Here is a 15,100-nt window from a genome sequence, read left to right as displayed (position 1 = left end):
TGAAATTGTTCACAGCTTTGTTCCCTGTCATTATGGATTGCTTTATTATCAGCAGACTTGCAAATTAAGTTTACAGAATGCAATCATCAACAAATATCCCCACTTCTGACCTCAAGACTGAAGGAAAGTTCAGTGCCTACACTGATAAACATGTTTATTTGGTTTGCTGTGATCGCCTGATACAACTATCATTTCTGATAGATTTTAAATAATCAACCACACTGCCGTCAGATGGGAGTAACATTTGTATAAATGCAATCAAGGAGATAAGTATGTTGGATTTTTAAAACAGTCCAGTAGTTTTGAGGTTTCTATAACTGATACTCTATTTTTATTCCAAACTATATAGTTACTTCAATTTAAAACCTCTGATATTGTGCCAAGATCATTCCAATACAAAGACCTAGAATAATTAACAAGCATATAACCACTTGTACTCGATGAAGTTCAAACGTTCAAAGTTATTATCGAAGTACGTGTATGTTACCATGACCTAAAGATTCATTTTCGTGCAGGCTTACAGGAAAAATCAAGAAATACAATAGGACCCATGAAAAATTATACATAAATACTTACGTGCAAAAGATATGCCATGCAAGGCATGTATAAGAGTCGAAGTCCCAAGAATTAATTTGGAGTTACGGTCAGTGAAGTTATCCATGCCAATTCAGGAACCAAATGGCTATAGGATAATACCTGTTCCCGAACGTGGTGGTGTGGGACCTAAAACTCCCGTACCTCCTGCTTGATGGTAGTTGTGAGGAGAGCACAGCCTGGATGGTGGAAGACTTTGATGATGGATTCTGTTTTCTGGTGGCAAAGCTCCATACAAATGTACTCAATGGTGGGGAGAGCTTCCCTGTGATGGACTGGTCCATATTCACGTCTGGAGACCCTTCTGTTTCTGGGCATTGATGCTTCCTTACTAGGCCGTGATGCAACCAGTTAAGATGCTCTCCACTGTGTATCGGTATACAAGTTTGTGGTGATATGATGAATCTATGCAAACTTCTAAGAAAGCAGATGCGCTGTCATGCCTTATGTGTTGGCTCCAGTTCAAGGTTTACAAAGGCAATATGTAGGGAGACTCATAGAAAAGAGAGGCTGATAAGGCAAAATTGCAGTCAACTGGATGAGTGGCAATATAAAAGACAGAGAAAATCAAAAAGGGAGAATACAAGTCTGAAGGTATTATATTTGAATTCATGATGTACACCGAATAAGATGAACTTGTAGCTCAGTTACAAGTGACATGTATGATGTCATAGGCATCACTGAATCATGGGGGAAAGAAGGTTATAGCTGGGAATTTAACGTCAAGGAGACACATTGTATCAAAAGGACAGGCAGGTAGGCTGAGGCAGTGGTATGACTCCGTTGGTATAAAATGAAATCAAACCACGAGAGGTGATATAGGGTCGGAAGGTGTTGAATTATTGTGGGAAGAACTAAGGAACTGCAAGGGTAAAAAAAACTCCGATGGAATTTATATACAGACCTCCAAACAATAGGAAAGATGTGGTCTACAAACTATAACGGGATGCCAAAAGAGTCCTCAATAGTCCTCAGGGACTTCACAATGCAGACAGATTAGGAAAATCAGAATGGTGCTTCATCCCAAAAGGGGAAATATCAAGAATGCCTACCAGTTGGCTTTTTAGAGTGGCTCGTAGTTGAATCACTAGGGGATCAACTATTCTAGTTTTGATGTTGTGCAATGAACCAAAATTGATTAGAGAGTTTAAGGTAAAAGAACCCTTAGGTACAAGTGATTGCACTATGATTGAATTTACTCTGAAATTTGAGGAGAATCTAAAGTCAGATATATCATTATTACAGTGGAGTAAAAGGAATTACAGAAGCACGAGAGAGTTGGCCAAAACTGCCTGGAAAAGAACACTGGCAGGGATGATGGCAGAACAGCAATGGCTGGAATTTCTGGAAGTAATTCAGAAGGCACAGGATATATACAGTGGCATGCAAAAGTTTGGGCACCCCGGTCAAAATTTCTTTTACTGTGAATAGTTAAGTAAGTAGAAGATGAAATGATCTCCAAAAACATTCTTTTCAACATTTTAAACAAAATTGGGGGGGGGGAGGGGAATATTAATAATAAATAAATAACAGATGGGGTATGAAGGGGTGGTGGGGCATTAACGGAAGTTAGAGAAGTCAATGTTCATGCCATCAGGTTGGAGGGTACCCCTGTTGCCCATCTTCTGGGCTTCCCCCCCTCCCCCTTTCTTTCTCCCTAGGCCTCCTGTCCCATGATTCTCTCATATCCCTTTTGCCTATCAACTTTCCAGCTCTTAGCTCCATCCCTCCTCCTATCATTTTGGATCTCCCCCTTGCAAATCTCTTACTACCTCTTCTTTCAGTTAGCCCTGATGAAGGGTCTCGGCCCAAAATGTCGACTGTACCTCTTCCTATAGATGCTGCCTGGCCTGCTGCGTTCACCAGCATTTTTTATGTGTGTTGCTTGAAATTCCAGCATCCGCAGATTTCTTTGTAATAGCTTTTATGAGTACGGAGGAAGGGGTTAAAGGCAAAATCTTTATTTGAATGATTGCTAAAAATGTGTGTGCAAAACAGCAGTAATGGGACAAGTAAAACTGAACTGGGGTGGGGTAGGGGGATGCAATAGGAACAGTAGAATCCTTATCAGAAGCTGCTCCTCAGTCCTTGGAATTTGACACTGCTCTTTAATCTAGATGGCTTTAGATGGCTCATTAAAGGATAACATGCAATTCCAGCTTTCTTAGAACAATATAGGGACACAGAAGCTAGAATAGGATGGAGACAGAGATTTAATGCCTTTGGCATTATTTGTGCCTTCTCTAGACCCATCTGTTTCTTTACATTTCATCACTACTCCATTTTGCCATTTAAATACTTCCTTCTGTTCATGAGAGCATGGTGATGAAGTATCTCAACTCCTGCCTGAGGAGCAACTTGGATTCGCCCCAATTTACCTACTGTCACAACAGATCAACATCAGATGCCAATTCAATGCCTCTCTAGTCAACTCTGGAGCATCTGAACCTCATGCATATATCAGGATGCTCTTTATTGACTACAGCTCTGCATTCAATATCATCATCCCCTCAAAACTAATCAATAAGCTCCACAACCCAGGCCTCAAAACCTTCTTGTGCAACTGGATCCTCAATTTCCTCATTTGTAGACCCATCAGCTTGGATTGGCATCTACTCCAATCTCCATCAGCACAATTGTACCACAAGGCTGGATACTCAGCTTCGGGCTCTACTCACTTTATACTTAGGACTGTGAGGCTAAATACACCTCCAATGTCATTTTCGTGTGTGTGTGTGTGTGTGTGTGTATATACACACACAAACAAATAAAAATCTGGCCGAATGGTACCACAAACAATATATATATATATATTTGTGTGTGTGTATATATGTTGTTTGTTGTACCATTCGGCCAGATTTTTATGTATGTGTATATATACATACACAAACACACACACACACACACACACATATACATACACACACACATATATACACATACACACACACACATATATACACATACACACACACACATATATACACATACATCTCTCTCTCTCCCTCCACACCCCCCCCCACCCCCCGCCAGCAGCAGCTGATTGTAGACCACAGGAGGATGAAACCGGAGCTCCATGGAGCCAGACCTCATCAGGGGATCAAAAGTGGAGTGTCAGCAACTTTAAATTCCTTGGCACTATAATTTTCAGAGGATCTGTCCTGGGTCCAGTACATAACTTCCTTTGCAAAGAAGATACTGCAGTGCTTATACTTTCTTAGAAGTTTGCCGAGATTCAGCATGTCATCTAAGACTTTGACGAACTTCTGTAAATGTGCGGTGGAAAGAATATTGACCGGTTGCATCGCTGCCTGCTATGTGAACACCAATGCCTTTGACTGAAAAAACACTACAAATAGCAGTCCATACAGCTGAGTCCAAGGGTAAAACTGTCCCCGTCATTGAGCACATCTACATGGAGCACTGTCACAACGCAGCATCCATCATCAAGGACATCCACCATCCAGGCTGTGCTCTCTGTTGCCATTAGGAAGGAGGTACAGGAACCTTAAGCCCCACAGCACCAAGTTCAAGAACAGTTACTTCCTTTCAACCATCAGGGGGTTGTACCAGAGGGGATAACTTCATGCACCCCACACTGAACTAATTTCACAACCTCTTAACTCACTTTTAAGGAGACTACATGCGTTCTTGATACTTAGTTCTCATTTATTTATTATTTTCTTCTTTTCTTTTTGTATTTGCAGTTTGTCGTCTTTTGCACATTGGTTGTTTGTCTATCTCTGTTGTATCCTATGAAATGGTTCGTAAGCCTTAATGTCGTAAAGCGAAGAAGCAATTACCATTTATATGGGAAAATTTTGAGTGTTTGCAGACCCAAAAATAACCTACCAAATCATGCCAAATAACACATAAAACCTAAAATAACAGTAACGTATAGTAAAAGCAGGAATGATATGATAAATACACAGCCTATATAAATTAGAAATACTTCTCTACAACGATTGCCTGCAAAGATCTCCATAGCGAAAATCTCACGCAAGCACTCTGGGCAGAAAATCTCACGCAAGCACTGTTGGCATAAATGCGCTCTCCAGTAACCTTTAAACTATGAAGCTGCCAAATCTACCAAATAACACGTAAAAATACACAGCCAATATAAAGTAGAAATAATGTATGTACAGTGTAGTATCACTTACCGGAATTGGGAAAACAGCGCCAAGCACACTGATAATGGTGTGTTAGACTGAGTCGTCGCAGGCTGGGTGGTGCAGTGGCCCCCACCCTCCAGGCCACCGACCCGATACATTGCCGCGAAAAATGCAGCGGTAGCCGGGAGGCACACAGTACATCGTTAAGAAAAAAGCCGAAATAAACATGCTAATTAATTAGGTGCTGCCCGGCACGTAAATGTCAGCGCAGATCAGAGGCGATTGCCAATTGCATCGCCTCTGATCTGGGCTGACAATTACGCGCTAGGCAGCACCTAATTAATTAGCATGTTTATTTCAGCTTTTTTCTTAAAGATGTGCTGTGTGCCTCCTGGCTACTGCTGCATTCTCCGCGAATTGGTACAGTATCTGCCTGGGGCCCGGATGTTGGGGTGGTAGGACACAGGGGTGTCATCTCATCGTCGATCAGGGTAGGCAGCTCATCTTCTCCTATGACTGCCCGCCTCGATGTCGAAGGTCGAGGTTCGTCGTCTGCTGTGGAAGGCTTGCTTGACTGCTGAGCCTCGCGTATTTCTCTTATCATACAGTTGTTTGTAAGCACTCAAACCATCCTGCAAATATCCCCTAAACCTACGTACCCTTTCAAAATTAAAGTTGTACTTTATTATTGCAGCGAAAATCTCACACAGTTGCTTCACTTTCTGCATTCGGTTTCGATTGTTATCCTTTCCTCTTCCAATTGCATCAGCTCTTCATCTATCAGTTCTTGGTCATGGGATGCCGAAACCTCTTCAACATCACCTTCGTCAACTTCCACAAGCCAAACGCACTTTGTCCTTGTTCGTTCACCACGATCGAAACGCTTAATTATGTCTAGTTTTACACTAAGTGTAACACCCTTACTCTTTCAGGCTTTTCCGACACCTTAGAACTCATCTTGCTAACGGCTGCTCAATGCAACGTGTTTAAGCAATGCCGTTCCCAATCCGGGGCAGAGCAGCTGCTCGGGGTGCGCGCTGCCTTTCTTCGTAACAGTGAAAGCACCTTCTGAAAGTGAAAACAGGGTACTAATGTAGGTCTTTCGTAACAGTGAGGTTTCGTAAAGCGAACATTCGAAAAGCGGGGGACACCTGTAGTTAGAGTAAGGAGGAGATGGCCGGGACAGGTTTTTTCAGCCTCTTTCAGCTCACACTCATGGGGGTGGGTAATTACCCTTATACATAAGTTGGTGCCTTTCCACCTTGTTAATGTTACTGAAGACCAATCTGGCAGATACCTTATTATTCAGTGCAAAATTTTCTCAATCAGGTTTAATTTGGTCAATGTGTATGGGACAAATGATGACAATCCAGTGTTTTTCAGACACTTGTTTTTATCATTAGCTGCTCTGCTGGGCCTTTTTGTAGGTGGTGATTTTAATTGTGCACTTCAACCTGAACTAGACAGATCTAAAGGGATAGATACGCCTCACCATCAGACAAGAAAAGAGTTATTGCAATGTGCTAAAGACTTTAATTTAGTTAATGTGTGGAGAAGGAAGTACCCGGATAAACTAACTTCATCCTGCTATTCTAGCACTTGCCAGACCTTTTCCAAAATTGATTACTACTTAGTTTCAGCTGCTTTAATATCCACAATTTTAAGCTGCTGGTACGATAGCATAATAATTTCAGATCACGCCCCAGTTTCATTTATTTTGAACCTGCCTAACGCTTTACATTACTCAAGATGGCAGCTTCTTTCTTTTTCAATATTTTTATTGATTTCTATATAGAAGAATACAGAGTTCAAGAGAATACATATTATAAAGTAAAAGACCGAATATGATACTACCAAATACAGTATATTGAATAACATTAATAAACTCCTTACTCTATATTCATATGGATTAGATTAATTCATATATTAGAATATAAACAATTTTATTAAAAAAAAGATCTACACCCACTACCAAAGTCGAAGATGTTTGGGGAAAAAAAATTATCAGATAATAAAATATACTATTAACCAACTTCTGTACTTTAACAAGTCAAAAATTATGAAAATAATTTAAAAATGGCCCCCACAAATTTTGAAAATCTAAGTTAGATTCAGAAATTGAACATGATTCTTTTCTAAATTTAGGTATGCCATAAAATCCTGTAACCACTGAGGATGATTAGGCGGAAAAACAACACCCTTCCATTTAAACAAAAGCGCCCTTCTAGCCATAAGAGAGGTAAAAGCCAGAATGGGCAGGTCAGATGTCTTCAGAATGATATCTTTCCTTCCAACAATACCAAATAGGGCGGTCAAAGGATTAGGCTCAAAATTTACTTTAAAGAGTACAGAAAAAGTTTGGAATACTTCAAGACTTGGGCATGTCCAAAACATATGAATAAGTGAAACTTCTCCATTGTTACACCTATCACAGTAGGGAGATATATCCCTATAAAAACGAGATAATTTATCCTTGGTCATATAAGCCCTATGAACCACTTTAAATTGTAGGAGGGAATGACGAATTTCAGATCACCCCCCAGTTTCATTTATTTTGAACCTGCCTAACACTTTACATTATTCAAGATGGAGGCTTCAAACGACTTGGATGAGGGATCCAGAATTTACAGAGTTTATTGGAGAACAGATAGATTACTATTTTGGAAATACGGACCAGACATCTGCTATAATGTGGGAAGCCTTTCTAAGGGGTCAGATGATTAGCTTTACCAGCTTTAAACATAAATCCTTTAGATTGGAAATAGAACAGTTTGAAAAAGAGTAAGAGACTGAATCTGAAATATTTCAAAATCCCTCTCAGCAGCTATCTGTAGAACTCAAACTGTGAGCTAAGTATAATGTACTGTCCATTAATAAGGCAACAAAAAGTTTGATGAGACTGAAGCAATCCTATCTTGAGCAGGGTGAAAAGGCTAGTAAACTCTTGGCCTGGAGCATGAAACAAATACAAACAGAAAGGGCAATAAACTCCATACAATCAGATGAGGGGATGACAACTGCTGACCCAAAATAAACAATCTCTTTTTGAGATTTTACCAAAATCTGTATAACTCAGAATATTCAGCTCCAGCTCCACAAATACAAAAGGAATTTCTTGACTTGTTAGAATTTACACCCCTGGATGAAACGTCCTTGACTTCACTGGAGTTTAACTTAGAGGCTAAAAAATTGTCTGCAGCTATAACTAACATGAAAGGAGGGAAAACTCCTGGGCCCGATGGAATTCTGATTGCAATAAATAAAATCTTTAAGACTAAATTAATACCACCTCTGCTTGATATGTATCAGGATTCATTTGATACTGGATCCCTTCCCTCCTCTCTTAATATGGCAGCAATTACACTACTGTTAAAACCTGGAAAACCACCGTCTCTATGTGGATCTTATAGGCCAATCACACTTCCGAGCAATGATCTTAAAATTCTCTGTAAGGTATTAGCTAGGAAGCTGGAGCCACTCTTGCCAAAAATGGTCCACCCTGACCAAAATGGATTTATTAAGGGAAGGCAAGGCTTCCACAACATTCAAAGAGTGCTTAATATACTTTATGAAAAATCTGGAAGCCCTGATAGCGCTATTCTGTCACTGGATGCCGAGAAAGCCTTTGACAGAGTGAAATGGCAATATCTATTTAAAGTTTTAGAACGATTTGGTATGGGGGGAAATTTCTAAGGTGAATACAGCTTCTTTATTCCAACCCACAGGCTCAAATTTTAACTAATGGGCTTTTTTTTGGCACCTTTTAAACTCCAACAGGGAACAAGACAGGGCTGTCCTCCATCTCCCCTCCTGTTTATCCTGGCCATTGAGCCACTTGCTATGGCAATTCAAAAACAGGCTAACATATCAGGAATAACTATAGGAGATATAAAACATTGCATAGCCCCTGTACGCGGATGATGTAATTTTGTTTTGCTCCAACTTGAAACAAACATTACCTGCCTTAATTGACCTGGTAAGTACTTTTGGTACTTTTGCAGGCTATAAAATAAACAACAAATCTGCAATATTATTCATGGATAAAGATGAGAGACTCCATCCCCCACTTCAAACTCCGTTTATGGTGTCAGAACAGGGATTTACTTATTTGGGTGTTAAAATTACTCCTACTATTGATAAAAATTATCCCAACTAATTATAACCCTCTCACAGACTCAGTTATTCATCTTGTAAACAGATGGATGAAATTGCCCATATCTTTGATTGGATGCATAAACGTTCTAAAAATGTCAAGTTCTTGTACCTTTTCTAATCTATCTCACTTTCTCCTCCATCAGCTTTCTTATATTTATTAAAGAAAATTTTTTCTAATTTTATCTGGAATAATAAGACATCCAAGACTCAGGCTTTCCCTGTTATATTTGCCGTATGATAGAAGCGGCTTACAGCTACCAAATCTTATATGGTATTTCTGGGTGGCCCAAATAAGAGCAAGAATGTTTTACTTTGTTAAGGATCACTCATCTACCTGGGTCTCAATGGAATCCCAGTCGATCAATATCCCTCTAGAACTATACAGGTATTCAGCAGATAAGAAAAAACTGGTCAAACTAACTAAAAACCCTTTCTTAAAAAATGCAGTAAGGGTTTGGCATGATGCTCTTGCGTATTTGGGAGAGACATCACAATTATCCCAGTTTACTCCTATCTTTGGTGATGATAACTTCTGGCCCAGCACAGCAGACCCTGGTTTTAAAACTTGGTTGACCTGAGGCATAGCTAAGGTGTCTGATCTTTATAATGGCAATACATTTATGTCATATGAAGAACTCAAGGCCACATATGGAATTCCAGCAAAACACTTTTTTAAAATATCTTCAGTTGCGAAGTTTTATTATGTCCAGGCAAGGTTACAGTTTGAAGCTCCTTCCTTATCTACCCTAGAAGACATCACTCTGAAATTATCTGAAGCTAGGGGACATGTGTCTATATTATACAATTTGTTTGCAAGTAAATGAAAAGAGTCATCAAACAACATACTACAAGCATGGAGAACTGATCTGCATGAGTATCTGTCAGAAAAAGAGTGGTCAGAAGCATGTTCCTTAGTTCAAACCCTATCAGTGAACACTCATTCTAAATTACAACACAAATGGATAACCAAACAGTAAATTTCCAGTCAAGTTGCATCACTTTCCAGACGCATGCATTAACTGTAACCACCAAAAGGGGTCTGTTCCATTGCATGTGGGAGTGCCCTCAGATAATCTGTTTCTGGAAGAAGGTGCTGGATTTGATTAGTCAGATTATTGGAAAAAAAGGTACCCCTTGATCCTAAATTATGTATTCTGAATATTTATCCAAAGGACTTTGTAACCTCCAAAAATATAAGGTCTCTGCTTAATATTTGATTTTTGGAAGCTAAACGCTGCATAGCCTATACATGGAAGAAACCAACAACCAGTGGACTCTCACAATGGCTGAAAGGAATGACTTTTTATCTTGCTCCAGAGAAGATAAGCTATATCACAAGAAAAACTTGGCAAATTTCCAGAAACTTGGGACATTTTCTACAAGTTTCTGGAGAACAATATTCAGGATGATAAAAGTAATGAACTGAATTGACCGCTTTTTTTTAATAGCGGGGTGTTTGCTTTTTTGTGTGTTTTTTTTTCTTTTGATTTATGTATTTTGTTTCTTCCTTTTAACTTTGCTGTACTTTCAAACCTATGTGTTTTCTTTTCACTCTGTAAAAGCAATAAAGAGATGTTTTAAAAAAACTACACCTGTGTGAATCCCTGCAGCTTCTAGCGACCCAGTGATCTCTGTCTCAAAGGCCAACGTCAGAACATCTTTCATGAGGATGTAACTGCTAGGGCACTGAAAACCTGTGCCAATCAACCGGCAGGACAGTTCAAGGACATCTTCAATCGCTTACTGCTGCAGGTGGAAGTTCCCACCTGCTTCAAAAGGGCATCAATCATACCAGTGCCAAGAGCTGCCTCAACAGCTATCACCCAGTTACACTCACATCTACTGTGATGATATGCTTTGAGAGGCTGGTCATAACCTGCTACAATTTGCCTATTGCCACAATAGATTTACAGCAGATGCAATCTCACTGGGTCCCCACTCAGTCTTGGACATCTGGATAACTGCAATACCTATTTAAGGCTGCTGTTTATTGATTACAGCTAAGCATTCAACAGTATCATCCTTAATCAATAAGCTTCAAAACCTAGCCCTCTGTACCTCCCTCTGCAAGTGGATCCCTGACCTCTTCATTGAGACCACAGTCAGCGCAGATTGGTAATATCATCTTGCTGATAATCAACACTGGTGCACCTCAATGTGTGCCTGGCCCACTGCTCTGCTCTCTCTATATCCATGAATGCGTGGCTAGTACAGCTCAAACATCACGCACAACTGTTGTTAGCAGGATCTCAGCTGGCAACGAGGAAATTTATAGGAGTGAGATAGATCAACTGGTCGAGTAGCATTACAACCACCTTACACTCACGTTGGATCTGACTGTTTGTCATTTCCTTTGCAGTTTAACAATTATCTGCTTGTATTTTAAATGGCCATAAGTATAACACTTAATGACTATACAAAGTATAATTCTGGAAGCTTCTTTGTCCTTTCATTAAGTGAATGAGTATTTTCTCATTAGTTAATTTTTACTTCAGTATTAACTAAGTGCTTTTTAACTGGGTTATTGTTATCGATGAATTTGAATTAAAAAGTAGCTGTTTTACATTAGGACCATCTTTAGTTTCTCTCTCCTCTTTCAGTAGTCACTCAACTCTTAATAAAATGATGAAGCAAAGTTTATGCCTCATTCCAGACTTATAAAAAGAACCTTAGAGTTAAGAACCAGAATCCAACACACAACATCAGTTAAGTCCAAGGAATTGACTGTGGACGTCAGGAAGGGGAAGTTGAGGGTGGAGCTTCAGATGGTAGCGTTTAATAGTGACTCCTTTGCTTGCATCTTCAGAAACGGCTCTATTTCTATCTTTAATATCTCTCTTTTTTCCTTCTCAGAGTTCTTTTGAAGACTCTGGCCTGACCTTGAGGACACGGACTTTGGCTCTTTGCGGGAATGGGACCTGCTTTCAGGGCCTCGCAACCGACTGTTTTTCGATATGCCAACGATGTGACCTAGAAGGCTAGCACGCCTTTGTGTGCCGGATTTTCACTGCTCTGGAGGCGGGCGGATTCAAGGTCAGGGCTGCCGCAGGAAGCTGGTGTGTTGTGGGAGACGGAAAATCGTAAACAGCGAGCTGGCTGTGTGCCCAGAGACCCAAGAACTTTGGGCATAGAGTTTGGAAATAGCGACACAACAGTCTTTTAACATCATAAATCGGCAAATTGTTTTGTTCTGTCTCCCCTGTCGCTGTGAAACAGGGACACCTCTTTTTCCCCCTTATTAGAGGGGGAGAGGGAGAGACTGTGGTATATCGAATTACCAGGTGAATGAGTAGTCTTTGGGGTACTGCAAGTCTGTGTCTTTATTGATGCTTTGCTGCACACTCAAGTGCTCGGTGGAGGGTGCAGATGCTTTTTTGCTGGGTGGGAGGGTTTGTCACTTTGCTGCTGCTTATGTGTGGGAGGGGGAAGCTGGAGGGGCTTCCGGGTTCTGTCATTCATTCTTTGGGGGCACTCCTCTGTTTTTGTGGATGCTTGTGAAGAAAAAGAATTTCAGGATATGTATTGTATACCTTTCTCTGACATTAAGTTGAACCTACTGAAGGAACACACCGGTCCTCAACGAAGGATCAGCAGGAGAAAGAGTGAGCAGTTTCAAGTTCCTGGGTGTCAACATCCTTGAACATCTCACCTGAACCCAGCATATTGAAGCAATTATGAAGAAGGCATGAAGGCGGCATAACTGTGGCTATAATTTCATTTGGAGTTGAGGAGACAAGGTACAGTATGACACCAAAGACTAGCAAATTTCTGCAGATGTACAGATCTGCAGGAGCATTCTAACTGGCTACATAATCATCTGGTATGGAGGGCCTGGTACTGCACAGGATCTGAAAAAGCTGCAGAGGGTTGCTACTCAGCCAACAACATCATGAGCACTAGCCTCTATAGTACTGAAGACATTTTCAAAAGGTGATGTCTCAAAAAAGGTGGCATCCATCATTAAGGAACCCATCACTCAGACATGTTCTTCTTATTACTACAATCAAAGCAGAGGTTCAGGAGACTGAAGACACACACTCAAAATTTTAGAAACAACTTCGCCCCTTTCAATATCAGATTTCTAACCAGACAATGAATCAGCCCATGAACACTACCTTACTATTTTGTGCTTTTTGCATTACTTAATTTTAAAAAATACATTCCTTATTCTAGCTTATAGTTCTTTATGTATTACTGCTGCAAAACCGACTTCACAGCATATATCTGTGATATTAAGCCTGATTCGGATTCTCTCCCTTGTTCACCTTTTCAATCCCCCTCCGGTACCTGCATGGTTCTACTACCCAATATTATACTTGGTTTCTGTCTCCACTTCTCCCCTACCTTTTTTGTTTCCACCCATCATCTATCAGCCTGTCTCACCCCACCTTATCACTTTGCACTATCGCCATCTTCCCTGAACTTTCATTTCTCATGCAGTCTTGCCCCAAAATCTCTTCCATCCCGTTGACTTCAGTGTTTCCAGTATCTTACTTTTACTCCAGAAATCAGCATCTGCAGTTGCTCGCGTCGCTTTGAAAAGGGGCTTGAAATCAGTCCCAGGAGTTGAAAACACCAGCACTGTGCTAAAACAACACAACTCTCAATAATATGCCTGCTTAATGGCATAATTTAATCTTGGACTTCAATTAAGCATTGTGCTATTAACTTAATGGGTACAATCACCGCAATAACCGATTATCTGACGTTGCTAAGGTTGCACGATTTACAGCAGTAAAACCGAGGTTACAACTTCAAGAGGTAGAAAATCTGCACTAAGGTACAATTAATGCAAAGGCAGCGCCAGGAAAGTGAAATGTATGATTACGCAAAGAAAATTTTTTTAAAAAATAGTAAGAGCTCTTTCTTGCTTCTCGCGTTTTCTTTCACCCACCAGCCAGTTGCAACGTGGTTTTACCGCCAGTCGAGGCCTACTGGAAGTTGTAGTCGAAAACGACAGATCTCCAACTCAGAACTAGGACGCCAGGCGAGGGAAAAAAACACCAAATCCCGACCTACTTTGCGAGCAACAGCGTGCCCGCGCCTTGACCACAAGGCCACAGCAACTTTAACAAACGACTTCTCCACAGTCACGCAGGGAAAATAAACAGGTCTTTTATGTCGGCTGTAAAATTATAACACCCATGCTGCCAGCAACCGCAACCTCTTCCCTCATTGTACTCACCATGTCTCTTGATTACTGAATTTTTTCGTGACTACTTTCCCAAGCTCGAGCCCCAACCGATCGGCAATCTTCTGTGATAAATCCTGGTGAGAACTACCGCTGAAAATCTTGATATTAGGCATATTTCTAGTTTCCTTATAATATAACTTATAATAAATTAAAACAGCTTAATTCGTTAAGAGATTGTAAGTACAAATCGATGAGACTCCGATTTTAAAATGCTGACCCTACGCCACCATGTTTGGTGAGAGTGAGGGAAAGGATGGTGTGGTGGGTAGGTACCGTACGTTTTTTATTAGGGTGGGACTACCGCCGTAACTAGACTGCTGATTCGTCCGGAATCTGTCAATTTTCCAGATTGCTCGGTGCTGCTGCGTAATATGTTTTCAGGTTGAAGAGCAATATTTGTATTGGTACTCAGATCAGATACTGATCGTGTTTAACTTTAACTGCACCAGGTCTACACAATGCAAATGCGATGTATTTTAATTACGTACGTTTTAAATTTCGTTAAATCAGAAAATGATACAACTATTCAGCAAATAACATCAGTGCAAAATTATGTTAATGTTTCAGTTCTTTATTGCTTCATTAGATAAAATACATATGTAAAGATATATGCATAGTATTTTGCGTGGAACTATCAATCATTCTTTTCTATTATGCCTAGGTTGTTTCTTTCTCCACAGGTACTGTATGGAGATAGTCAGTTCTTTCAGTTAGTCCTGACAAAGGGTCTCGGCCCAAAATGCCGACTGTATCTCTTCCTATAGATGCTGCCCGACCTGCTGCGTTCACCAGCATTTTTTGTGTGAATTTTTTAAGAATTGGCCTTTGAAGTGCTGAATGAAGTTGTGATTGAATGTGGCATCTTGCAGGATCTGGTTTGGTGGACAGTAAGCTTAAGGGGCCTGCTGCGTTCACCAGCAACTTTGATGTGTGTTGCTTGAATTTCCAGCATCTGCAGAATTCCTGTTGTTTAAGCTTAAAGGGAACCCTATGCTAGTTCTGAGTGAGCTGAAGGGAGGTGGGAGCACATGGAGAGTCAAAAAAT

The 15,100-nt window shown here is 40.4% G+C and overlaps 1 protein-coding gene across 1 annotated transcript in view; it reads right to left on the bottom strand.

Annotated features, from left to right (window-relative positions):
* Positions 1–14,326, bottom strand: part of LOC140204210 (ribose-phosphate pyrophosphokinase 1) — a 41,478-nt gene extending 27,152 nt beyond the window's left edge. The window contains exon 1 of the mRNA XM_072270725.1: positions 14,047–14,326. Coding sequence (XP_072126826.1) covers positions 14,047–14,168 — 122 coding nt within the window. The 5' untranslated portion in view covers positions 14,169–14,326. The remainder of the gene's footprint in view (positions 1–14,046) is intronic.
* Between the last annotated feature and the right edge of the window lie 774 nt (positions 14,327–15,100).

This window comes from Mobula birostris, chromosome 10 (genome assembly GCF_030028105.1).
Source record: "Mobula birostris isolate sMobBir1 chromosome 10, sMobBir1.hap1, whole genome shotgun sequence".
In the NCBI taxonomy this organism is placed as follows: Eukaryota; Metazoa; Chordata; class Chondrichthyes; order Myliobatiformes; family Myliobatidae; genus Mobula; species Mobula birostris.
The sequence above is the reverse complement of the archived record's forward strand: the minus strand, read 5'-3'. Positions and strand labels throughout refer to the sequence as shown.